Here is a 27,815-nt window from a genome sequence, read left to right on the forward strand (position 1 = left end):
CAAGAAAATCAGTAAATGCAAGCAGCAGCTGGATTTAAGCCACAGCACAAAAGAGATTTGAAATCAGTCATTTCCTTATGGGGGAGTGCAGATATTCACTTGTTTACACAGCATCAGAGCTGAATTGCCTTGATGATCAGAAAGAAAAAATTGCTTTTAGGATCACTTTTCCATCTACTGGAATCTAAACTGATAAAAATGGTCAAATCAGATTATTAGCACTGTGTGTGTTTTAGGAAATACCATTGAATATAGATTCAGGAGACTGATTTTTTAATATTTATTTAGTAAAACTCACTATACAAACAAAAGGTTATCACAACAGTGGAATATGCAGGGTTATAGTTTCTCCTTCAAGCTGCTTCTCTTCTTCAGTAAAAACACATATACACATTTACAATTATTTCCCTTTAAACACTGGGATTCATATATTAAAACATACCTGGTAAAATAAGCTTAAAATAATTTCACATTGCTTGGAAAAAGATTTGAGTAATTTACTCTTACCAGAGTGCTATTGTTGCACAGTATTCAAAAAAATGAACGACCACTAAAATATAGAGTAAAACATTTAAAAGTACATTTATTTCAAATGTGGGCAAAATATCAATATAAAAGAAAATAGAGTATAAGAAATAAAAATAAAGTACAAAACATTTTCATCTTTGACATCCATAATTTAATAGATAGCAAGCCCTTTCATTTTTACATCCAAATTACACTTTTGGCTGAAGTACCATAATTTATTTTAAAATGCTTAAAAATGGGCTCATCATGATACCTAAAGTGGGCTCTTTTAAAATGGTAGTATAATACAAAACATAGTAAATTATGTTTCAGCATAATAAAATTACACATCCTAAAAAAGATGCAGTTTATTTTTGCTTTCCTGCTTTAAACTGCTCATCATCCCTAGGAAAACAGCTGGAAAACAGCATCCACAGGAAGTTCTAGTTGCTTTGTACAATGGCTGAACAGCTAGATATAATGCTCCAAGGATCCTGGAGCAGTAAGGCATTTTACTATCCATCAAGTAAATTTATATGTAAGCTTGTTAAGGAAGAACAACTGTAAGAAATGACAGCAAAATACAAATTCTATAAAAAACATGTATAAAGACACAGAGGCCTTACTGGTTCCTCCACTGCATTTACTAAACAGGGTCTGTAATCTTCAGAAAAAGCTGCTTACCTCATCTGAAAGTAACTTGTGCCAAATATTTTCCTTAGTGGCAAGTTCTCTTCCCATTGCCTAATATTCTACTATTTACTAATTTATTCTACTATTTACTACTCCTTTGTGACCACCCTGCCTTACTTCTCCTTTGAAGTATTTCCCATCAAAAAGTAATTCCATACTGAATTTAAGCTAATTTCCTGGGTGTTAAACTACCCTCCTACCAAGTAAACATTACATATCCTAAAAAATTACAATTAATTAGTTCTTAATTAAGAAAAACCTTTCAGTAAACCATACTCCCCTAAGCAGCAGAATGTCTTTACACAAAAAGGATATGATTCATAATCCAGTGTTTGAGTAAGCACTCCAGTCAGGACAAACTCAGCATTGTGGACATCTGGAAATATCAAAATTCATACAGTTCACACTCTACACAGAAATTCTGCCTCATTCTGCAGGTGTCTCACACCTGGCACTGTTACTAAATACAGCATTTCTTGGGGCTCTACACTAAAGTGAAAATAACTGAAGTGAAAACCCCTAACTCAGTTGATGAATACTGAGATGGTGCCCTGGTTTCAGGTAATTTTCTTCTTAGTAGCTGGTACAGGGCTGTGCTTTGAACTTAGGATGAGAATAATGTTGGTAATACACTGATGTTTCAATTGATGCTAAATTCAAAAATTTATGGTGATCTGCCAATAAAATAACTATTAGATATATCCAGCAAACAGCTGGCTTAGATTTCTCCATGGTTTGCAGGATAGTCCATGTATTCCTCTATTAGTACCTAAAAGCTTCAAAAGATCTCTGTATCTGTATAATAATAATAATAACAGGGAAATAGAAAAAAAATCCAAGTATCAGTTATACTGTTCAACCACAACAAAAGCTTGTACCTACCTATGCCTCGTGCAAAATATTCTCGACATAAATGAAGGTCATTTTCACAGGAAATCAAGATTATCTCTGGCAAACTCTAAAGGAAAAAAAGGAATGGTTAGCTCAGAAAAACATGGTAAGGTATTATAAATAAATTTTAGAAAGGAACACCCAACACACTTTGTTCTGCTTATGCTCCATGAGTTTTCTAAAGGAAGGTTGTTTGGACAATACTTTTCCTCCTGCACACTCCACAATGGCTTTCATGGTGGAAAGACTGGGACAAATTCCAGGTGTAATGTAAAAATATTTTCCCTAAAAAGAGAAAAGGAAGAACGAGAAAAAGCATTATTATGCTATTTGATTTCTGTAAAACATGAAGTTTTAATGTCATGTGACACTTTTATACAACAGGGCAGGCTTTGTAAGCTGGGGTTGGGCTTATGGACACAGATTCATCAGTTGATGAGTTGTCCTTAATTACTACTGATGTTTCCCCTGGAGGGGCAAATGCACAATTTTGATGAATTTGAACAGTTCAGGTGTGACTATTTCTGAACCTGTAAAGTAACAACTGCAGCTTGGTGAGACACATAGAACAATGCTCCTCACTTCTTTGAGCACAGGGACATCTCAAGCGTTACAAAAGAACTTTTACCTTTTAGTTAACACCCAATTTATTACTTCCTGACAAAAATTATTCTACTACTTGACTGAGATAGGTGACCAGATCACAAAGTAGATTATCTCTGTTTATCAGCTAGGAATAAAAAAAACAGAGAACACCTTGCTATTTAATCTGCAAAAATGAGAGCAAAATGTAGCATTTAGACATAATAGAAGACATAGATCCTTCTTCATTACAGGTAGAAAAAATACCTGCTTTAGGTGGTTCACCTCCATAAACAGTCTGTAATTCAGTTAGGCTGAAGAATCTTTAGCAACTCAGATCTCCAGAAACCTCTCTGCATTGTAATGTAATTTTAACCAGAGCACAAAAACATCTCCCACCATCCTAGCAAACAGCCTGGTGGAAAGGCAGTCTCCAAGGAGATTCACAACAGAACCCCCTGAGGCTGAGGGGCAAACTCATTCTCACACTCCCATTTCTATGGGCAAGTGCTCTGGCTGTGAGGCTGGTGTAAAAAACAAGAGAAAACAAAGAATAGAAAGTCTTTTCCATAAATGGCTTTCTGCAAGTAACAGAGCAATGTTCTGAATTTTGGAAGGGAACAAATATTCTGAGCCTGCATGGTTAACATCTACAGGATCCGGTCATTCAGAGGGTTTACATCCACCCCAATGCTTAGGCAGAAAACAGGCATAAAGTCAAAACCAAAATTTACAACAAATGTTTCATGTTATATGCCAGCCTGCTCTACTGTTTCAGATATAAAACCTGCAGTTCCAATGCTGAAAAATCAGATTGAAAAACTCCCAAGTGTTTAAATGCTGTGGTAAACTGCATACCTTGAACAGTGGAGCTACTTGTGCTCTCTTTAGAGACTCCTCTAAACTGAAGCAGAAAAGCACCTCAGCTTCAGCATCTCTGAGCACAAAGTTCTGCTCATCTGAAAAAGAAAGACTGATGATGTGGCACACAAAACACAGACATCCCCATGGCCCAGGATGGAATCTGAGCAGAACATCCTGGTGGCAGAGTGGCTCTGACTGGCAGACACCTACTAGAATTTAACAAGATTATAATATACCTCCTCTTCAGTAGGCTTTTTACAAAGGTGACTCCCAAATACTTGGGGAATTAAAACTTTGTTTTACACTTGCATACCTAACAACAATCACTGTCCTATCAAGTCCCTTTTTCTAGTTTATTGGAGGTACTTGCAAATTTTTATTTTTTGATTTTCTGCAAAGGAGAATAATCAAGCAGAAGGATTAAGTTTAAATTGGAATTACTGTGACCACTTATGGGAGCCCAGGAACTATCTTCAAGTCCTCACACAGTCTTAAACAGAAAGAAATTTTCATCTGTTTTATTTGTCCTGCAATTCACCCAATTTTTCTTCTTTTATTAGGGATGGAATTTCAGTCTTTATCTTTCCACAAAAACTACGTCAAACACATTTCTATATCAAATTTAATCCAAAACCTCTAAGTAAAAAAACCAAAACAAAAAAATTATACAGAGAACAAATTGGTCTGCCCAAGGACAATTCTGACAACTTGTTAGAGACAGTGTTAATACTCTTCCAAAGGACAAAAGAAACAGTTAGGAAAATTTTTGCAAACAACTGCTGTATTTTCCATCATTACAGCAGGGACAAAGCTGGAACCAGCCCATTAGCTACAAATCAACCTAATTTCAGAAAACAAGTAAAGTACTTCAAGTACTAGATCACAACAGCCATCCTAAATCCCTGATTTTCTTCATCTTCTAAGAGTTTTCAAATTAATCAGTTTCTCAGTTCACTGATGTGAAATAAGCAAATTGCCCTCTTGAGATTTCTAAAAATGTTTGCTGGTTTATTAGTTAATGATCCATAGATTCAAGTTTTTACAGTGATTAGCCAGTGATGTTATACATTTTTTCTTAGAATTATATATGCACAAAACAATCATCACCATAAACCAAATAATCACCCTCTCAGAAAGGGTGAATTAAAAAATTATGCAGCCACAAGTAAAAATCTACAAAATGGCTACACAAGAAAGAAATACAGTATTTAACAATATCCAATCATTAAATCACCCTAACACTAACTTTTTAAGTGTGTTTTTCTTCCATTTAAGGGGAAAAAAACTGTATTAAAACAAATGAAAATGAAATGAAACAAAATATTCTGCTGAAAGAGAACTTGATTTAAAGAAAGAAAATCAAACACAGTACGGTTAAGCAAAGCTGTCACAAGAATAAGACAACATTCTAACTCAAGTGGAGTACAAACTAGCTTTGTATTTAAAATCTTTGCAAATTATTCTTCAAGAGGTGCGAATGATGACAATCAGACTTACTGTAGAATTAGAATTTCTCCTTTCAAAAGCTGAACTCCTTAGAAAACTGTAAGAAATACTGAAGTCAGAAGACAAAACAACAAAGTGTATTTAAATATGTCAATGAACATTTATTTTACTGTAGGAATTGACACTAATTTAACTTACCAACAAATTTCTGGCATTTGAAACACTCTTCTAACCACTCAGGAGTTACTATGTGCTTGACTACAGAAATTGCTGTCAGGAATTTGACAGTTCGGGTCACTTTACTGGCAATGAGATGGGTGCACTTCTGGGCAGAGTCTGCTACTTCACCCCCAAGGATATACAGCTTCTGAAAGTTGTACAAAACACAAACCAGAGTGGAATAGTTGTTAAAGAAATAGAGGGGAAAAAGAAACTTTATATCATATCATCTCATCAAATCAATCTAAGCTCCTAATGAAAGAGTAAATATAGATTTATGTGTTGCAGTGCTTCCTTTACTCAAGCTGATTAATTTTGATAGAATTTACAGCCACTGAAAATCCAGGTATTTCCAGACATAAACATCACCTAGCAAGATTAAAAACAATTTCCCACTTCTGCAGTTTTTTGATTTTGGGTTGTGCTTTTTTTAAAGCAAGGAACTAACTATAAGATAAAAATTAAATTTTTTTTCAGTGAAAAAGGATATTAAATTAAAGGTAAGCAATAGTAAGAATATATAATAATTCTGCTCTCTTCTAGGGAAGCACACATTGTAGGTGTGTACAGTACACACTGCAGCTACAGCAGTATACACTGTAGCTACAGCAAACTTAATTTTGTTAGGTTTTCTTTGAAGAGAAAAGCATCTCATGAAAACCACATTTTCCACAAGTATTTCTGATGATACTGAGCAACTATTCCCTTTTCCTTGGTTAAGCCACCTAACTCAAACTAGCTCCTCACAGTTGCTACCTTATCAATTAAGCCAGTCATTATGTGAAGGAATGAGTGACACAATGAATGAGCTGGTGAGGCACATCAGATTACCACAGGTGTCAGAGATAAAGAGTGCTCCCCTCATAAAGATTTCAAGGATAAAAAAATACTTGGACAGCTTTAGTAACCATGCACCTTGGACTTCTGATTGAGACAAACAACTGGCCCAGATAAATAAAACGCACACCAATATCTATAAGTATAAATATTTAACAGACTAGGGTTTTTATTGCATGAATGCCTGGGAGTCCCAAAGCAAGAAGGCCTAAGGGTTGGTTAGATTAGAAGGCCTAAGAGGTCTCTGTGCACTCCACTGCTCTGATAATGATGAGCACAAAGGACAGGGACAGTTCTTGTGGCTCTTCTGTACCATGCTCTGATGGTTAGCATAAAGATGACCCATAAAAATATTATTTAATGACACTGAACCTCTCCACTGTTTCCTCCTTCCTGGTAACACTCTGTGAACAGGACATTGTACCCCTGAAAGGCAAAGGCTGCTTTTCTATGTTCACCTCAAGCACTCACACTCATGAGTGCAGACCTTGCAAGGCTTCCACCCTGATGTAGAAGGGACCCTTTGGCCATACAGGCACAAAGATTACTCCTCCATCTCGGTAAGATGAGGAGTACCCAGCCCCAGTTAGGTACCCAAACTCTGCATGGTTTTCCTAGCATCAGTGCTGACAGGTTTACATTGAACTTCACAAGCTTTGAGGCTGAAGTTGATTTTTTTTAAATTTCTGAGCCATAGCTGTTACCAAAACAGATTCTCTAGATAATTAACCTGGAACCAACAAGACAGGAACAAGAAATTGATACTGGAACTTTATGGGATACACTGAAAAACATTTTATGTCCCAAAATATTCAATATCAAGCTTCAAATGCACACACTGCAAGGGAAAAATGACCTCTGAAGCTGAACCACTTTAAAACCAAGTATAGGTATAATAAAGAAAATATTTTATATTTTTGAGGACATCAAAATATACATTTCTAAGAAATGTAGTAACCCAAACTAAGCCTCAGTTACTTCTCACTATCTGAATGTTATAAATAATTTACTTTAAAGTTTTAGCAGAGCTTTATTAGGGAACAGAACAAAACCTCCCCAGGAACTTATCTCACACCTGCCGTAAGCTTTGTCATCAGCTGTCTTTGAAGCATTTGGTACTACAGACAGCAACCCCACTAGAAGAATCCTGGGTCTTTTCCAGTACAACTATCACTATTTTTCTCACCTAAATTTGGTCATGAAATTTGCTGATTTAAAAACAAATGTGTAAAGGGCATTCTTGTTTTTTAAAGCAGTCCTACAGACAGAAAAAGCAAGTCGCACAGTAGTGTAAAGTAGTTAATTAAAGGAGAACAGCTACCAAATAAAAATCATTTCACATAAACCTACCCTAACCTCAGGGCTGGGAAGTACTGGTTTTTATCCACTAGGTATATGCTTATCAAAAGTCTTAGCAAAAATTCAACATCCATAAAAAACTGTCAGATGTTTCAATGTAGCTCACAAGAGATAAGCCTGAAAGTCACCTTAATGTACTGTTGCACTTGCATAGGTTCAAATCCTGTGAAGAGCACCATTGGTGTCAGCTCAGGGGTGAGTTTCTTAGTAGGTGGAGGCAGGTCTTCAATCCTACAGAAAATGGGAAATACAGCACAATGTGATGTTTGGGCACAAGGCTGTAGAATTGTAATTTTGAAATTTAGACAAGCACACTTTTGCAAGTTTTACCAATGGAATGACCCAGATGAATGAGAATTAGGCATAACTTTTTCTGAAAGAAAAAATCACTATGCAGAGAACATGAAATATTCTCACACTCTTTCTGCACTCTCCCAACTCTCCCAGTTATTGTTCTGCCCTGCCAGCTGAGGAACTGGCAACATCCAAAGCCCACTGACAGTTATTTCAGTGAGCAGGGCACAGGATGGTGCAGGCTGATGTGCAGCTGACACTTCTGAGGAACAGACAATAAAGGGGCATTGAGTGCTCACTGTTCTTACCTCGCTCTTTTGGAAGACGGCTGAAGACTGGCTTCATTCTGCTTTGGTTTCAAAGGCAACCTCACTCCCTGAAATCAGACCAGTCACATGTTTAGATCTGAATTAAACAGGGAAAATTACTTCTGTCCAGAATTAATCACAAATAAAAATTACACCCTGCTGCTGTATATGGGGTACCCAATACTGACACAACAGGGCCAACAGCAATGCTGAGATTGAGCCAAAGCTTCTCCACAAACTTGGGTAACTCTGAAAGTGCACACCAAATAAAATATTGTGGGATTTTCTTCCTTTAAATAACACTGCTAATTATCAATGGAAAAGCCAATTAATTAAATGAGAAAGAGACTAAAGCCTGCCCATTTGTTAAGTACATGAAAAATACAATATTCTTTCTGGTGCTAAATTTCATGGAATGGTAATATCCCAGGAAATACTGTTATAAACTCAAGTTCCTTAACTACATAAACAGAAGCTGGAGAGAAAGTGCCATCTCCTCAGTACTAGATCAGCCCCCAGAGCATGTGCCCAGGGGTGATCAAATGTAGCTTTTAGGTTCTCCTTGGTCTGAGTAACTTGAAACCACAGCTCTCAGGTGGAGGAGTGTGTGACATCTATTTCTTTTTAACCTTCAATACCTGAAATTTAATGAAGAATGCTAAGAGGCACATGACCAGAAAGACAGGCAGCATTGTACCAGCCTTGCTGTGAGAATGTTCCTCTGGGAGGAACAAGCCACAGGGGTTTGTTCCCTGCTCTCAGGCCAGGCATTTTTATGCTAGTCAGCCCATAGCACGAGCAGCTGGAAAGAAAAGTGCACATATTCACATTTTGATAGACATTTCAACTATGAAAATGCAAGAGGTAGATGGCATCAACAGCATCTGACAAGACAGCTGTCCTCAGAAGAGGACCCCAAACCCCAAGACAAATAGAAATGTCTCCTGTGAAGGAGTGAAGTACCTTGTCCTCCCTGACACTTCCACATGCCCAGCATTTTCTATTACCAAACCACATTCCTGTGTGGGCACCCAGAGGGCAGCTGGACTAGATTGTGCCCAGAAGCTCCTTTCAATCTGAATCACAAAACTCCCACCTCACATGGGCCAGAAGGCTCCCCATAAAAATACAGAAGGGAAGGTACTAAATTACCCATCAGATCTCTGAGGTCTCCATTTGCTACACAAGACAAAACATGGACAAAAATCTGCTGTGACTGACCCACACAAAGAATGTATCCAGTTTTAAGATGAGCTCAACTGCTATGTGAATGCAAAGAGGGGTGGTAAGAAAACCAAAACTGAGTTAGTTAAAAGCTATTTTAAATCCTAATACTGGTTACTGAACCTTCTCAAGGACTTTTTTTCTTTTGTAACAGCAGAATGTTTTCCATCTTCAGGAAAATATGAAGACCACGAACTTTTACAAGCATTTAGTTTTCTAAATGACAGTTTTCTACAGGCCCATGAAACAAATCCACAAGGTCTGTAAGAAGAATGTTTCAAACTTAGGGTCAGGAAAACAGTAGTGCTTATTGCTAGAGCTGAAAGGTATTCAAGCTATAGTGCCCAGAATCCCCATTTAAAACATTGCTACAAATTACATTTTGAGAGTTACTGAGCAGCTCTTTTCTGAAGAGTTTACAAACTGACTGAGATACAAATGATCCAAACACAAGAGGTGAGGCAAAGCGTTTTTGTGAATTATAAAATGTCATCTGAGAGTCCCCTGTAGTACAAATTTGCCTACATCAAGACATACTGTGAAAAATTGAGTATAAATCGGAAATGGGAAGAAAATTTACAACACAAAAACATGAGATAGGTGTAAGAGCTCACAGGAAAGCTGCAACTTAATCTGAATATGCAGAAAACTCACATTTTGCACGGTTCACAGAATACCCTTCACAACAAAAATTTACTTCTCTTGTATGTTTTTCAATTTTCCACTGTTCATTCCTGCTGACATTTCAGGGTTATCAACTACACTTATTAGTATGCATGATATATTTTTAAATTTTAAAATACTTGGTATATATGCCCATGGTTTTAATTCTTACTATATATCAGAGAGATGATATGATGTAGTAGCACCCTTAACTTACATTATGTAGCATACTTAAAATTCAGCCAATACTCTAACAAAATTCTTACTGATTTGGGGTGTTCTATCTTAAAAACCCTTATGTGGTCTCACATGCAGAGTGTTAGGTACTGATTTAAAAAGTATTAAGGTCTGATGTAGAAATTGAAGAGTGAAACATCTAGCCCAAGGTGTGTCAACTGTAACTTAATTTTGTGTATCTCACTAAAATTCCTTAATTTTGCAAAAGATTATTCTCAGATTCCTAAAAAAAAAAAAAAAAGGTACAACCAGGAGCTTCAGCACAGGCAAGGAGTGATCTTATCAAAACAGCTGTATATATACAATAATTCAACATACCATTAGAAGTTCTGGTGACACCTTTAATGGGACTCTCCAAGCATCTAGGGAATGGAGAACAGAACAAAAATGACAACACTGCCCAATTATTTACACCAGAGCAAACACTCCTGCTGATGGAACAGGCACATAAAACGCTGCAGAACACAGGGTTCTGTGACTCTTACCCAGCAGGTTGAGCACCAGGTGCTGGCTGGGGGAGAGGGGGTCCTGGAGGTTGAAGACGGTGTAGCGGCTGTGCTGAATCTGCCGCAGCGCCTCGAAGTTGCCCAGCAGGATGTCACAGAGCCACTGCGCGTTCACGCACGGGATCCGCCACTCCTTGGCCTTCTCGTACTTCAGCCCGCTGGCCCTTGGTGGGCAGAGAAGGAGAAAAGGAATTTGTATTGCAAAGAAATTGGTAAAAGTAGGAATTTTTAATAATAAAATGAAAATATCGGTGGTTTTTATCAGTCTATTGTTTGTTTTAACTGTGACAGAGGAGATACTCCAAAAAATGGTTTTGTTGTATGTGTCAGAACAAGTCAGTCAGGGGAGAACTTCTGCTGAAAATGGAAACTTTAGACCTGGATTTAAACTTTCCCTCCTCCAATGTTTTAGAACAATTATTAAAAAAGGTATTTTATTTATGGATGATGTAAGAGTCAGCATCACTTAGGAACATTATAAAATAGGAATGCCAGAAATTACTTCCGTTTCATCTGTGTTCAGAAGGCCAAATTATCACTTAATATATGCTGTAAATTAGTTCAAGAAATAACACCACTAAGTTTATTGTTAACAAACTGCAGAACTGATTACAATTAACACTCTTATAATGAGCACACGTAGCACCTCACTGTGGTGGTGTTTGAAGGTCCCCAGGATGAGGGAAGAGATGAGAAACTTGATTCCATGTTTCAGAAGGTTGATTTATTATCTTATGATATATATTATATTAAAAGAAAATTACATATTAAAACTGTGCTAAAGAAAGGAGACATCAGAAAGCTAGACAGGAATGAATAACAAAATCTTGTGACAGACTCAGGGAGTCCAACACAGCTGGCTGTCATTGGCCATGAATTAAAAACAATTCACATACAACCAAAGATGCACCTGTTGGTAAACCATATCCACACCACATTCCACAGCCATCAGATAATTATTGTTTACATTACTTTTCTGAAGCTTCTCAGTAGAAAAATCCTAGCAAAAGGATTTCTATAAAATATGTCAGTGACACCTCACATTCAGAGAGGCACCACCTGGCAAGAGGCTGCTGAGAAAGCAAGGACTGTAAAGCAGGGACTGAGGAGTGCAGCACTTACTCTTTGCAGATGAGAACTGTATTGCTGCGACACAGGTAGCCCGTGTATTTGGCACCTGCCAGGTAGGCCATGAGCTTGAGGTCATCTCTGTCACTGTCAACAAATCCTGTCACTGAGATTATCTGCAGGCAGAAAGACAGTTTTAAGTAACTGAACATTGATGGCACTTATAAAACACTCCCATGAAAAATATGTTTCCATGACTTTTTACATTACAATGAAATGCACAGCATGGTGTATAAAGCACTCGATTAAAGCGTGGCTTGTAGGATACAAACAGTACAATTTAAAAGTCATTTGTTTATACAGAAAAATTTGAGGCTTCTAGCAACAGCTCTGACTTAAAAAGAATAATTTTCACTCTTCTGGTCAGCTTTTTCTTATTTGCACAGACCACAGCATTATTATGGAAGAGCTCAGAGCTAATTTGCTTCTCACATGTCTGCCATCTTCCTTCTGCTGCAATTTACATAGAGGCACACATAAAAAAATGCTTACTTGCATTAATATGGAAAAACACTTACTTACTTGGTCTACTCTAAAAATCTGAAAACTGTGCTCTACTCTGCAATTTAGCCAAATAAACTCTGCTAGCTGATCATAGGTGGTGAACTGTAATTCCATATCTTCCATTATTATCTTTAATCCTGACAGGTTTTTGGTTTTGCCATTTTCACCTTTTCTTTAGGGAAAGGCTACAGTACTTCTGTTTAAAACTGTGTTTATTACATTGCATATAACATTTACTACTAACCACTGAGTAGACACACATGTTGTTATACTCTAATTTTCCCAAATCTGTATTTCTTTTTATGCCAGTCAGGACAGGCTATTAGCAAGGCCATCATCCCATATGTCTGCATCCAGCACAAAGAAATCCAGTGCCAAGACATACTCTGGCACCTTGGTTAATACAGCATAGCACATTCCAAGATGCCTCTCAATGAACTGAAGTTTTCCAATTCCACAAAATTCCACTTTCACAGCTCCTCATTGCACAGGCAATGGAACTGTGACCTCCTATCCTCTGATTAGCAGCACAGGCTTCCTTTTTAGGTATTTGCTAAGCACTGACTAAGAAAAACATTTAAAAATCCTCTCAAAATCCTGGGTTATGGTGAGGAAGCACATGCTGCTCAATGTGCTACTGCTATAAATGTGCAGCCTGGATTGCTGCTACCTTGCTGTGTGTAAGTCAGGCAATCTCTGCCCCTCAGTGTCTGAGAGTAACTCACAAAGGCAGGTGTTACTCTCACCACTCTGAACTCAGGGAGACTTGCAAAGCACTGACAAACACCTGGCAGCACCACCACATCAACACAGCACCTTAGGATTAACAGAAGCTTTTCTTCCAAGGCAAAAGAAATGTGCAAAGCACTTTCTGGCTCCGTTTTAATGCTGCTCATGGAATGAAGCAAGCATTCTTTCAAAGTAAGCTTTTCCTTCTTACATGTTGAGAACATGGCTTTCCTCCTGGTGGAAATGCCACTGGAAAATGAAGGGCTCGATGAGGCGGGACCATCTTCTTCTTCTTAAAGATTGCATTCAGCCAGTGTGCTGTAATACATCTCTTCCTTTCTCTTAAAGCCTAGGAACACAGGCACAAACAGCTTTTAAAACCCAAAATACATGCTTTTTCTTTTTATACTTTTTCTACAAATCAAAACTTAGATTTTGTTTTTCTCTACATTTTAGATGCCTGTTTCTCATAGCATCTTCCTTAGTGCTCTCTGGAACACGTCTACTACACACACTATGAAAGTTTGTACCCAAAAAACCACAAATCATAAAAACACAATGAGAAACTTTATATTTGCTGTCTAAGCCTGAAGCACACAGTGCAAAGGCCTGCCTTTCCATGATAAAATGAAAGCATGGACCCAGCAGGTTCCCAGCTGGCTCACCTGAGCATACATGTTACTGACTTGGCTTTCACACAGAAGGTGAGTACATCTGCTCGTGAGGGTTGGGTCCACTGTCCCCCCGTGTGCTTGGATGATCTGGTAAGAGAAAAAGTGCAGAACTTCTAGGATATAACTATTTTTACATGACATTAAGAAACAAAAAGTCTGAAATGAAAGTCCACCCTTTAGGACACTGCCTTCATTAGCATCACTTCACTGAAGAGTTACCCCCCAAAACTAGGTTTGTTATCTAGCTTTAGAACAATTTTGAAAACAAAACAGAAAATTAAATATGCGGCTTTTCACTGAACAAAACGTCTATTTTTTAGAAGAAATGGAAAAAAATAAACAAAATAAAGATATATAAACAAAAACAACCCTTCTCATGTTTTTTATGTTTTGCAGTATAACTATTAAACAATTTTCATGAACTATTCAATTCTATCTCAGCAATAAACGCAAGTGCTGTTAAAAATGTCAACAGCTTACTTGATTATGCAAAATTGTAGGGAAAATTCAACTATAAAATCCATCAGAGGTTTCTGAAGAACATCAAAGTCCTCTTATTTAGGAAAGGATACAATCAGATTTTTCTGAAAAATAGAAGTTGGCAAAAAAATAGAAACACTCTATTCTTCCATCTTATTCACTCAGGTGGATACCTCACAGGCTACTAAATGCCAAAATTATATGCAAAAAAGAATGGTTTTATACAATCAAGTTAAAGCTAGACAGCGATGCTATATTACATTTGCTGTACTACAGCTCCCTGATTAAAGCATAAATAACTGGGAAATAATTAAGGCTGCAACTTATTTAGATCATGTTCTGATTGAAGACTTAATTCAACCAGGCTGCACACCTAAAGTATTTCTATTACTTTTTCTGGGCAGCAGCAGTTGAATATTTTTTTTAGTTTGTAACAGAAGAATTACACAAAAGGATGCCTAAAGAAGAGAGAACAGAAGTACTTCCAATGTTCTCTTTTAGAATTTAGGGACTATGACATTATGTTATATTATATTATGCACAATCTTACCCGTTTCCAGGTCGCTAGCAGCTGCTTGTCAGGCATCTGCTCTGGGTAATCAGCAATTGCAAAGACACAGCCCAGTAGGAAATACTCTTCTGGAACTGCAATAGTTTGGCACATAAAGAACAAACAATTAAAAACTTCAAAGTCTGAAGAATTCATCTCAAAATACATTTGCTACACTGACCTCCTCCTATTACCAGGTTATAAACCTCTTTTTAAGTTCCTTGGAAAAAGTAGGATCCAAAATTCCAAAGCTGAAAGCCTTTAAGGCACAGCTCAACCCACAGTCTGATTTTGTTAAGAGTAGTTTTTTTTCCTGGATAAAGAGGAGCTAAAGGGTCACCAGAAAGAAAAGATAAAACTACTTCATCTTTTATAGAGATCAGCTATGAACAGCCAAAACAATCATAAAGCTTTCAGTTCTACTATTAATTCAAAGCAAGGTGTAACAATTTTCCAAAACTGAATCTTCAATAATTTACTGGTATTTCTGTAGCTGTTTGAAAGCTTCCCCCTCCCCCTCTTCCAAGGGAAAGTTTTAAAACAATTGTCCTATGCATTTACTAACACTGTTCTGAAAGTATAGGTTGTGTGGTTGTGGTATCAACTGTATATTTGCAAAGAGAATGTTCTCAGTACTCTCATGCTTTTCAGATTGCTGAATCATCATTAGCTATTATTTGAATAAAAAATAAGTATTATTATAATATTTAATTATAATAATATTATATTTTTTAATATTATATGTGATGTTATATAAGTATTTGCCTAAAAATCAGAAAAAACAGTTCTGAGCCAGGAGTGGCATTTCTTACAATCCCATCCTGTAAACACAGCATTACTTTCTGATATTATACCCCACTTCATATCATTAGCTACTTTTTTCCAGGATCAGAAGGCAATGATTACTAACTCTCCACTGCTGGATCGTGCCCAAAAAGCGGCTGCTGCTGCAGTTGCTGCTGTTGCTGCTGGTGGTGTTGTGGCTGCTGGGCTGCAACTGGAAGCTGTAGTGCTTGAGGTGTCTGAGTTAAGTGCTGCGCTGCCTGATTCTGCATTTGCTGCTGCTGGTGCTGCTGGTGCAGTCGCTGTAAGTGCTGCTGCTGCAGCTGCTGCTGCTGATGTTGCAGCTGTTGCTGTTGCAGCTGCTGCTGTTGCAGGTTCTGCTGCTGCAGCTGTTGCAGCTGTTGCTGTTGCTGCTGCAGCTGTTGCAGCTGCTGTTGCAGCACATGCTGCTGCTGGAACTGGAGCTGCTGCGGAGGGCGGTGCAGCTGCTGCTGCGCGTGGAGCGGCTGCTGCGGGAACTGGAGCTGCTGCTGGGAGAACTGGAGCTGCTGATGGACTTGCTGCTGCTGCTGCTGCTGCTGGGGAAACTGGTGAGGCTGCTGCTGTTGGAAAGGCTGCTGGGAGATCTGGGGCTGTTGCTGCTGCTGCTGCTGGAGCTGCATAAGTTGCTGAGGTTGAAGGTGTAAAAGAGGATGGTGCTGTTGCTGCTGTGCTTGATGTGACTGCTGCAATAAATGTGTCTCTGGTGTTAGTTTCACTTGACTAAACAGCACCACATTTGGATGTCCCTGTTGGCTATGATTTACTTGTTGTTCTAAACTTTTTGTAGGTGCTGAAAGTGATTGTAATATCTAGAAAACAAAGATTATTTTTGTGACCTTTTGGTTGTCATTCGGTTTTAAAAATATTTAAAGAACTACTGGGAAAATACAATTCCTAAAAGAAAAGAACCCTACACCTAAATACCTTGTGAGCTAAACAAAATCTTTAAGTGCCTAATAGCAAAATGAAAAGACAGGACTTACACAAAGAGAAGAGTGGAGCTGCATGTGACTCCTAATAAACAGCAATGCACATTTTAGTTAAATTTAAGATTAAAGCCCATCCTTGTATTATTAATATTTTTTCAAACAGCATTATGACTATTAACACTGTATTAATAATTACATTGATCAACTGCAATATTAATTTTAAAATCCCGCTGGCCCATTAAATTCAGAGCTTAGTTCCATAGTCCTATTTTCACTTAAAAATTGCTAATGATACCTTCATTAATTAGTGCTGTTCGAAACCTTCATTAATTAGTGCTGTTTTGAACCAATTCAGAAAAATACAGCTTGTGTTTTAATCTCAATACCAAAAAGCAAAGAAACATTGATCTGCTGAGCACTAAGGGTTTCTTGGGGAAAAAAACCAAAACAACCTAACCTCCCTACTTAAGAATTCTAGATTTTAGGTTTATAGAGTACTGAAGTAATCCAGAATTTAATTTTATTTTTAAATGTATAACCCACTGTTAAGAGAAAAATCATTTCATACTAAGCAGAAATAAGTTAAGCAGCGAATTTTTATGCATCAGAAAAGGGAAAATTAGGCAAAGTTCTAATAGATTAGGATGAGTTCTACATATTTATTAAAATATTTAATATAAACTACCTATTACAAATGAGAAGGAGCAAGAGGAAATTCTAGACTTGCCATTCATAAAGTCTTTTAAACATGAAATCAGCTTTGATGAACCCTGCAAAGCTTGTTTCCTTCAGCCTCACTACTTCAACACACACAGCGTCACCTTCAGCAACGTGTGTGAGAGAGGAATCAAAGCCCATCACCAGAGCACACAGCCAATTACTGTATCCTCTCAGCCATTCATCAACTCTCCATCAGAGGTGGCTCAAGTGTTTGCACAATGCTCATCAAAACACCTCAGGTGTCAATAAATAATTCCGATGTGGTTGGTATTGCACCCATGTGCAGCCATGATTATCAATGCACCACCCATCGCTCATGTCTTGGCAGCACCACAGTAGAAACATTCATTAACTAAAAATAACACACACAAAAAATGTTTCCATGGCTCGGTGTGAGGAGCTTCTCCCCACAACAAGTAGCAAAAGCCAAAATGACAGAAGCTTCTAGACAGGTATTTCAAAATAAAGGGCTAAAACCTTCAAAAGCATTCTATGGCTACATTCAGAAAGTAACTATGTATCTGTAAACACCTGATGATGACAGATTTTGCTACTTGGCAGAAATCTGAGATTCAAACTAAACACTAACTTCCCAGTAATGTTCACTGAGACTTGCTCTCATTCAGGGCAGAAAGAGAGAAGTTATAGAGGACAAGGTAGAACAGGTATTCCTCCCTCCAGGAAGCAGATTCACAATTCTAAGATGCAGAACCTTGGAGCTGGCCCAGCAGCCTGAGAGGGTGCTTGGTACAGCCCTCACACATCATCATCCAGCCCCTGCTCCAGCAGACTCTGGGTGAACAGAGACAAGCCAAAGCACACAAGCACCAGTGCCCTGTAGCTCTGCAAATATTGCTGACAGAGAAATACTTCCACAGAGACACCACTGCTGTATTTGATGGCACAGTGACTGGGCTGGAGAGGATGTGCTGGCCAACTGAGCAAATGGTTGGCAGCTCTGCTCAGGCCTTGCCCAGAAGTCTCAGCCCTTAAACAATTCAAGGCACTGAGAAGAGGAATCTAATCAGATTTCAAATAAAGCCTGTATTTCCATTTTGTATTAATATGTCATATAATCAGCACAGAATCAACATTTCTGAGTGACTCCACACTGTGTAAGTACTGGCTGGAAGCCTCTATACTGCTCTGGCACCTTTCAAAGTTTTACCATCAGATGAACATGAAGAAAGGCACCAATGCAATTATTTAAATGAAAGAAATGTCTAACATTTACCAGGGCCTCCTTTACTCATGCTCCCTTCCCACAAACATCTAAGCATTTCAATGCTGCAGGTGCAGCATGCTCACTTGCTTTTTATTATCTTGTAGAAAAACATTCAACACAAGAGCAGCAATTATTTCAACTACACAAGTGGCATAAGGAAGTGTAAGTTAGGACCTCTCCATCATAATATGCACACTATATAACAACCTAACAATGCCCAGCAGAACAATGCAGCATAGAACTGAATCTGCTGTGGGAACAATCAATTCCACAATTTCATGTGTCTATGGCATAAATAATTCCTTGCAGTGACTGAGAATCTAGAAGGACAGGAAACCAGGTTTCTTGAACTAGCAAAATAATTCTAAATTCATGTTTTTCCCTCTCTTACCAAGAAGTCCTTACTGCAAACCTAAACCATGCTGCAGTTATGAAAGAGTAAAGCTGTGTATATGTTTTTGCCAAATGCATTCTGTGAACTTGGTAGAAATTAAGTTACTTATTACAAGGAAATTACGAATTTGGCTACAATTTTAAGTAATAAGGGGAAGCATTAACTTTGGGTATTTCAAGAACAGCAAAAGAAAACTGAAGTTCTTGGACACTATAGCTCCTAAGAAAAAGTCCAATAGCTTATAAATTAAAAATCCAACACTTACATGTGCTACATTTGATGGTCTATTAATCTGCTGAATATCAGCACTATTAGTAATATTCCTTAACGTCCGCACGGCTGGACTCCACGTGGCCATCATTTCCTGGCGGTCAGAACTTTGGGCACCTTGCACTGAAGCCATGAGGTTGCCTCTCATATCAGGAGGCAAAATGTTACCTGGCACTGGTGGGACATTGGCACACAAATTAATCAACCCGGAGTCCTTCCCTTGAGGCAACCTACGCTTTGCTGCAGATGCCTGTGGGACTTCAGCTGGGGTCCAGTTCAAATTCCTTTCTTGCTTCTCTGGAGAGGAATCGGAAGAATCATCGAACATCAGTTCCCCTTTTGCCTTATCAGCAGGAGTAGATTTTGGTGAAAAAGCTTGATCACCCAAAGGTGATCCTTCTCGAGAAGATGCTGGGCTTGATAACTTTTCATCAGTACTAGCCTCATTTTGTGAATCTTGTTCTTCATTTTCTGCTTCTTCCTCCTCTTCCTCCTCCTCCTCCTCCTCTTCCTCCTCGTATATAATTAAACGAGGATGATAAGGAGTCTCTTCTTTTTTACTCTTATCAGCTATAGAATCCAGTACCCAGTCTGGGGTCACAATTTTAATGCTGTCCCGTTTATAAGCACATTCATATTTTTCCTGAGGAGGAAAAAAAAAGTTATTTAAAGACAAAAACAATCACAAATAAGTTCTCTGAGATCAGGGCTAGAGAATGGAGAAGGAGATTACAAGGACACTGTCCAATACCAGAGAGTAATCTTGCCCAGATCCAACAGGACTTACACTGTGCAGAACCACAAGTTCCAAGAGATTAAAATGAAAAAAACCAAATTCTCCACATTTACACTATAAAGGACTCAGAAGGCACAACTGCAAATGATGAATGTCTTCACTTGCAAAATTCTTCTCTAACCCAATCATCAAAATATTCCAACCCAGCAGCGAGGAACATCATGGTCAATACTAAAATGCATGTGATTTTAGGAGGACATTAATGGCAAGTCACAATAGAGTTTATGTTTTATCCACTATTAAAAAAAAAAAAAGTAAAAAAAACCCCAGTCCCACTACGAAAGAGCATTTGGGGAAAAAGTCAGAATCTCAGAACAGAGACAAAAATTTAAAAGGTGATCACTAAAAAAAAAGCACTTCAGCAGGAATATATCTTAAATCTTAAAGTTTCACTGTTTCCTTTCCTAATAAATAGAATAGACACAGAATCAGTGTCCTATTTATTTGAATATCCTCTTTAATGGAAACCCCTCACATACATCAAAACAGTACAGAAAAACTTTCTTTCAAAAATTTGAAACTTATTTCAGGATCTAATATTTAGAAATGACTGAGCTTTTATGTCAAACAACATAAATTAACAACAAGCACATTCAGAGTAAATTGATATAGTGATTCTCTGAAATTATTTCCTACAATGAAAGTGTCATTCATGCACAATAAAGAGATTGGAGTTATAATCAAGTTTATTTGGCAACACAAGATTTTATTCTTTCATTCTGGTAAGAATTATTAACAATCTTGTTTTCTCATCCTGTAATCCTCTCAGAGCAATCATGTAAGTTTTCATAGTGAAAGAAATGTTCTTGTTACAAACTGCTGCAGTTTCCCTTGTAGTGTATCAGAGCAGCAGGACTGGAAGCAGAAAGTAATAATCCCATAAAATTGTTCCCATTCCATGATTGTGTGCATTAAAATATTTGTATCCTACAGACAGAGAATGCTAAAACCTCTTTAAGTTTCTTGACTGGCAAGCTAAAGACAACATCCTTTGTTCTAAAAAGCTTCTTATTTAAGCTTTTAAGTAAGCTACTATGAAGGCATTTCATTGATTCTTACAAACAAAATTTTAGGCAATAAAGTTTTGCCCAAGCTTTATATTTTATTGTGATGAAAGGGACAACTAGAATGGTCTTCAATACACCCTTCTAAACAGTCCACAGAAGAAATATCAAGCACCTAATTAAAAAAAAAAAAACAACACACACACATATTCAGCAAAAAGAACCAAGCCCTACAAAGCTTCCTATATTTTAAAGAAGGAAAAGCACTCATTTCCCATGGCCACACTTTCTCTTCTCCCAGTGCCAGCCCATGTTTTATTCCTCAATATTTCAATTTTGTCCCTTGTTTTTCTTCACTGATTCTGTATCTGTGGATTTATAATATAATCACAATCACTAATGACTGTGACATATCAAAATTAGGCTAAGACAAACAAGATACAGAATAAAATTCTTTATTCAAACTGGAATTCAAATACCAGTGTGAAATTGGACATCCTTTAAATTAATCAGGCTTAAAGCCATGCAGAAAATAAGTGCAAACTGAATAGCTGCAATGCCTAATTTTGCTGAATTTAGTTGTTAATCAACAGTGCTAAGAATTCTAACTTCAGGCAGATGGAAAATTTTTGACTACTTGAAAGCAAATGAGAGCTACAACAAGAACTGTACATGTAATAAACTCTTACCCCCTTTGGCTCAGGCACAATCAAGTGAGTACATTTCTTATTGAGGCTCAGCTGGCAATTCCCTCCATAAAAAGTAATCAAAGCCCACAGCGTACTTCGGTCTTCAGATGAAACCTAAAAGGAAAGTGGAAAAGCCTTTTAGCTCTGTGCACCCAGCTGGCTTCAGCTGCAAGAATTTTAGTAATCCACAGCACACTATTTACAAGGCTGGCTAATGTATTACCTATCACTTTTAAATACCAAATTAGCAAGAAAGTAATAAAGGGAAAAAAAGGGTGACAAAGACACACAAGAAAAACCACTAAAGAGTAATTTTTAACCTGCAGAGACAGAGGAAACAAAGAGGGAAAAAAAGTCATAGTACAACAGAAAGACTGGTATCTCTCCTCAAAAAAAGCAAACATCCCACATATAATGCACACTGGAGTAGACTGAAATATGGTTCACTTCTTACCTGAGAGAGACAAGCAGTGACTCCAAAAAAGATCTGACATGATTCTGGAGAAAAGCCATTTACACTGGAAAGCAGGTGTCAAGGATGCAAAATAATCAGACAAGTTTCCTGAGGGACATCAGAAGGAAATGAAACAGTCTATGCAGTACTTCTCAGATCATACCAAGTACCTGACCATTCCAAAACTTTCATCTTTGAAAGCACATTGTCTGTTTGCAATAAAAGTTTATGCATCAAGAAAAAAACCTGATGTACAAACTGGATCAGAACACCATCAATCCTATGATCAATTCTGGCAACATTCTAAACCAGAACTAACCTGGGAAAGACAGATGGACTATCAGACTTCTGCAACTTGCCCCTATTTCCCACACTTTCATATCATCTTGTGTTTGAGATCCATGCACATTTGTCACAAAAAAATGACTACAGAAACGGGTGTACATTGTGTCACATGCAGACAGAGGTTTTTTAAATGAAACAAAATTATTTTCCCTCTGATGCTGACAGATGCACCAGCAACACTCACATTTTGAGGGCCAGAAGAGACAGCACACAGCAAGCTGATGACAAAGCTGAGAGCACTTTAAAACTTCAGAATAAATTACTGCCAAAACCCAGAATACCTCAAGAAGTTCAAGCCTGATGAACATCCTGAATTGTTCTCCATTTCATCCAAGGCAGAAATTCAGTACTGGATCTTTCAAAAGTGCACGTGTGTCTACTCCCTGCCTGAGTACCTACTGCTAGCACATAAAGCAGAGACAGTCAGTATTTAACTTTTAAGAGGTCCAGCAGTTTGCCTGGAGCTTGCACTCTCTAAAGAACAGGAGTGAAAGAGACTCGTTTTTAAAAGTTACAAGCAGCATAACAATAAAATAAAACAGAGGGAATACAGCAAAACTCACTTTTCTTCCTGCCATCAACAAAAGCTCAGAAGTGCTCTGATTCTTTTTAATCTATACAAGACCATTGAAAAACACACCCTCCTCACTCTTGCTTTTGCTGCAAAAGAAATTGCCAGCCCTCTTTAAGGCATTATAGCCACAGTTTTCACACATGAAACTCTTTCCTTCTTCAGAGTCTGCTTCATTTTTCTGCCCCTTCCCTTCCACTGCAGGTTAGTCAGACTTTGCACACATCAGTGAGCAGAGCACAGGAGAACATTCTGCCATCTTAAGTTCCCTCTGGTGAAAACAACTTCCACTAAAATAGAAAAAAAATTACTGTGCTTTTACAATGAATTAAATCTTTCTATATTAAACTTTACCTTTAGCAACTGACAGGAAAATGCCCATCAAATAAGCACCAGAATTGGTAAGGCAACATAAAATCCTTAAAGCTCTTATTAGATCCATATGTCTAACTGACACAAGATGTTCCTAGGACTTGCTTCTTCAGAAATTCAATGACCACTTTGACCATTATCAAACTAAAACATGAACTAAAGACAAAAATGCAGAATCTCAAACAAAAGCATTCAGCTAGAAAAGCTAAGCTATTCCTATTAATGACTGTATTTGTTTCATTATGGCAGTGCCTAAATCCTTCATGAAAGGCCAGATGTCACTGCACTAGAAGTCATAAAGAGACTGAAACAGGCTAAAACGAAGTAAAGACTTAACAACACATTTTAGTGAGCACAATAAGGCTCAGAGTAAAACCTAAACCCACCATGTTCTAAGGACATGAAGTGCTAGGAAGTCAAAGGTCCAAGGACACATTTATTGCTCACAAGTGTGCAAAACTTCCTTCTCCCATGCAGCTGAAGCACAAGTCACTACTGAGACCTGGTCTTTTCATTTGGCCATTCCAATGTTCCCACAATAAAGACTTCCTGAGCAATAGCCATTGAGAGCTACATTCCCACATTTATAGCTACAATTTAATTATGGACTGCACCATTCCATTGTCTCATCTGTTTATTTCTCTTCTGGGTATCCAATAACATCAGCTCTTAGAGTATCGTTTTAAAAAAAACTGGTTGCAGGTGGAAAACAAATTTTTAATAGTGCAACTTCTTCATGTGAAAGAACATCAATAAAGCTAACATCAACGTTAGGTTACTTAAATCTGAAAATCTAGCTAATTCCAAGCTTTTTTTTTTTGTGAACACTCCTCATGGACAGGGAGAAGGTTTAGAGACATGTACCATAAGCAACTAAACACTCACCCTTGATGATGAAAGCACAACAAACACATTTATTATGTCCACACACAAATGACCAAAATCACTAGCCTAGACATCACAGAAACACAGCAAGTTGCAAAGGCACACACTTTAAACTATTGGGTATAAAACAGGAATTCTGAATCTCTGAAGCACATTAAGGCCTGAATTCCCAGTATGAACACCTGGATTCTAGCACTTACCAGCTCTTGTTTTCCATTTGATAACACCTGTCCTGTAAGTGCCTATGAAGCACAAAATAGGCAAAAGGACAGGAAAACTGAGCACAAAGAAGCTCCCAGCACACTGCAAGCTTGGCAGGCAAAGCACCATTTTAGAAGTTTAAGCAGAACCTATTTGAAACAGACTTGAATCCTTCACTGGTATCCACTTTAACATGTTTTCTACAGAAAAAGGATACGGCAGGAGAGCTCCACAGCGAACAGACAAGATCACCCAGGAAGGCTGAAAAAAACAAAAACCTGGTTTTAGACATTAAAATCCTTGCTCTACATGCACAAAATATGAATTACCTTCCAAGTTCATGCTTTGGCTAGTTTTAATATACATGTCCTAGCTTTGGAAGTCTAAGTGTTTCACAGACATTGCACTTAGTCTGCAAATACTTTTCATTTATTTGCAAGAATTCACATAAAGACAGGTTGTGCAGCAACCCCTTCTCTCATGCCATTTCCATTATTTATTCATCCTCCTCCTTTTTGCAGTTCTTACTTGCTAGAAAAAATAATTCAGACAATCCCACTCTACACTCATCAGCAAGGAGTGCAGAACCACAGCCTTACACAGAATGAGTTTTCTAAAGACAGAACAATGCTGGCTGCTGAGCAGTGATACCTCTCTGACAGTATTCTGGGACAGGAGGGCCCAAAGGGACACAGGGAGGTGGCACTGAGTGGAGGAGATGTAGGACACTGGTCCCAGTGCAGCACGTAAGGAAGAATGGGCAAAGAGTGACATCACATTCAGAATGGAATTACTTTTCCTCAAAAGACAAACAAAAGAATATATTGTGGAAACTGTGTTTATGGTGGTCCAGTTCTGGTTATTCTCCTTCCCCTATAAGGCATAATACAAAAAAGAGCTAAAAACACTTCTAACACCTCTGGAAAAAAAATTAAGATGTTTTCTTCCCTTAAGTTTTTAATCTTCCTTTTTCCCTATAACCAGCTACTTCTGCCTCTGACTTCCAGTCCCTTTAATACTTAGTCTGATCTTCTTGATTACAGATCATGTTGTGATGTTTTCAGGTCAAGCCAAGTGACATTAGTGAAAGATTTGCTCTCCTCCAGCAAATGAGTTGGCAGTTATGAAGCAAATTAAATTATTTAAGTGGCATTAGAGAGCAGGAAGTGCTCTCTACAATGCTGATGTCCTTCCTTCTCATGAAAATGGCAGCAGTTTCCTGGCTTATGAAATTAAAATTACACCAAAAACCACTTCAGAAAAAAGAACTACAAATTAACCAGTACACCCAGTGTAACCATAAAGGTTCCTATCCAAGCACCTTTCGTTTTTTGGAGTTAATTCACAGTTCTGCACTGTCAGGTGAGCTCTCATGACAAAACCTATCAAAATTCTCTACTGCCACCTGCACCTGTATGGAAAAAATAACCCAAAATCATGGACTCAAAGGTATCAGCAGTGAAATTCCAGTGTTATTTCTTCCAATCTCTCTCATGACTTTCAGAGTGACAAGTTCACATATTCAAAGATGAAGCCCATAATTTTTCACTGACAAATACCTGCTATTGGAAAGTAGTAACAAAATACTGGTAATTCCAGTGTAAGAAAGGAAAAAATACTAAAAAATCCATAAAAAAACTAAGGAGGAATAAACCCCCTAATTTTCTACAAGTTTCTATAGTCCATAATTAGCACAGTACATATATGCAGAATGAACAAAATTATTTTGCACTTAGCCAATTTTATGTGTTTTTAAAAAAACCTTCCTCAGCTACTACTTATTCTAAATTGTTTTCTACTGCCAAAAGCTTTTAAGAACCTTTCCTTCAGAAATACTTCTAAAGTAGAACAGGACATCATCTCACAGATGACTGAAATAAAAATCTGAAAAAAATCCAAATCAGAGCACTAAAAATTACCCAACACCACTGATAGATACAGAGCAACAAGCACAAGGAGAGAACAGAACTGTAACAGAATCTGCAAGTCAGGATAAAAGTTTGTGTCACAAGAATGTAAGATTTTTCAAGAAAAGATGAATATTTTGTTATAAGAATGAAGGATCTATGTCAGTACTTTGACAATATCATGGATGAGTCACTCACCTTTACCACAGGGAGATCAAAAACTTCTCGAGATTCTCCAACTTCCGGATTGTCCCCATCTTCTGAAATAATATGTGAGGCCAGTGCATTGTAAGAAACTTCCTTTGCTTTCCCAGCTTTCAGAAGTTGGATAACCTAAATCCAAAAGAGGACAGGGAGAAGTCAGCAATTTTTAGCAACTTTTATTTGAGAAAAACATTCCTGCCAGAAGACACTGACACTGGATGGATGGATATGACCTTCTCTCTTGGCTGTCCTCCTGTAGGTGCCAGAACTTCTCCTGAAATTGCCAAACACATTTAAAACCTGACTGCCAAAGGTTTACATCCTTACTACATTTTCATCACTGCATCTGAAGAGCTACTTTTCAAAATATTGATGATGGGGAAGGAATTGGGGAATTGAAAGTTTTTTCCAAAACACGTATTCCTCAAAAAATATATTAAAAAAATTTTCCTTCATGCAGGGAAGGAAAGGTCTCTTAAGTGTTTGTTTTTGCTTAGGGTAGCTCTGGAAGTGCTTGAATATACTTTACAGTAAGAAGCTGAATTCTAAGGACTAAGTGATTTTGTGAAATACAGAAGAAAAATAACAAGTAGGACTCATGCTCCCCTAAATTAGTACCTTGAGGAGCTGGAACTGAAGTGCTTCACTCCACTGCTGTGCCCTGAGAATGGAAAACACCTCCCAGCTACCAAAGCTCAGCTCACTCACAATTTGCAAGAACCAAATAGCAGGTGGTGCTTCAGGAGTTCAGCATTCTCTCAGCTCTGCTGTAATATCTGTGTGATGAGCCCAGCACCCCCAAAACCAGGACTTTCATTTAAACTAAGAAGGTAACAGAGGTAGTGGGGTGTAGAGGGGAGGAAGAGAAAAATTATTTAAAACATTATAGTCTAAAAGAGTTCAAAAGTTAAAAATGCCATTTAAGATCATTGTTTCATTGCCCTTTGATTTAAAACAAAACTGGTGTGATGTTCATCTCCCAAAACCTGCCAGGGACAGATGCCTGTCCCTGCAAACCTCCTGGACATTCCCTTCAAAACAGAGCTCTGCCCACAGCAGTGAACAGCACAGAGCAAGGCAATGCATTCACCAAACAAAGTATAAATAAATTAATTGGTCCTTAAGCAATTACTCCCTACCCTGTTCACTCACCAGGACAAAGAAGCATTGAAAAAGAGACTCTCAAAACACAGCATCAAGCTATTTTATAAAGCATTTCTGCCAAGTAGAAAAACAGGGGTAGAAAAATCACCACTTACTGAGGAGGCAATTTTGGCACTTCCTGACAGAAGTACCTGACTTTAAAACTCCATTAAAGAAAACAAAAGT

General features: G+C 37.8%; 1 protein-coding gene across 1 annotated transcript in view; it reads right to left on the bottom strand.

The window, feature by feature from the left end:
* Nucleotides 1-301: 301 nt before the first annotated feature.
* The window catches only part of PAXIP1 (PAX interacting protein 1), a 31,316-nt gene continuing 3,802 nt past the window's right edge, over nucleotides 302-27,815 (bottom strand). The window contains exons 2-21 of the mRNA XM_058812487.1: nucleotides 26,481-26,615; nucleotides 24,593-24,636; nucleotides 22,002-22,065; nucleotides 21,548-21,661; nucleotides 19,054-19,701; nucleotides 15,606-16,329; nucleotides 14,696-14,790; nucleotides 13,657-13,752; nucleotides 13,203-13,340; nucleotides 11,753-11,874; nucleotides 10,610-10,794; nucleotides 10,443-10,486; nucleotides 8,001-8,068; nucleotides 7,527-7,629; nucleotides 5,182-5,350; nucleotides 3,532-3,632; nucleotides 2,242-2,376; nucleotides 2,083-2,158; nucleotides 1,512-1,576; nucleotides 302-1,041 (exon numbers count right to left, since the gene is read on the bottom strand). Of these exons, the coding sequence (XP_058668470.1) occupies nucleotides 1,030-1,041; nucleotides 1,512-1,576; nucleotides 2,083-2,158; nucleotides 2,242-2,376; nucleotides 3,532-3,632; nucleotides 5,182-5,350; nucleotides 7,527-7,629; nucleotides 8,001-8,068; nucleotides 10,443-10,486; nucleotides 10,610-10,794; nucleotides 11,753-11,874; nucleotides 13,203-13,340; nucleotides 13,657-13,752; nucleotides 14,696-14,790; nucleotides 15,606-16,329; nucleotides 19,054-19,701; nucleotides 21,548-21,661; nucleotides 22,002-22,065; nucleotides 24,593-24,636; nucleotides 26,481-26,615 (3,138 nt within the window). The 3' untranslated portion in view covers nucleotides 302-1,029. The remainder of the gene's footprint in view (nucleotides 1,042-1,511; nucleotides 1,577-2,082; nucleotides 2,159-2,241; nucleotides 2,377-3,531; nucleotides 3,633-5,181; nucleotides 5,351-7,526; nucleotides 7,630-8,000; nucleotides 8,069-10,442; nucleotides 10,487-10,609; nucleotides 10,795-11,752; nucleotides 11,875-13,202; nucleotides 13,341-13,656; nucleotides 13,753-14,695; nucleotides 14,791-15,605; nucleotides 16,330-19,053; nucleotides 19,702-21,547; nucleotides 21,662-22,001; nucleotides 22,066-24,592; nucleotides 24,637-26,480; nucleotides 26,616-27,815) is intronic.

Source organism: Ammospiza caudacuta, chromosome 1 (assembly GCF_027887145.1).
Source record: "Ammospiza caudacuta isolate bAmmCau1 chromosome 1, bAmmCau1.pri, whole genome shotgun sequence".
In the NCBI taxonomy this organism is placed as follows: Eukaryota; Metazoa; Chordata; class Aves; order Passeriformes; family Passerellidae; genus Ammospiza; species Ammospiza caudacuta.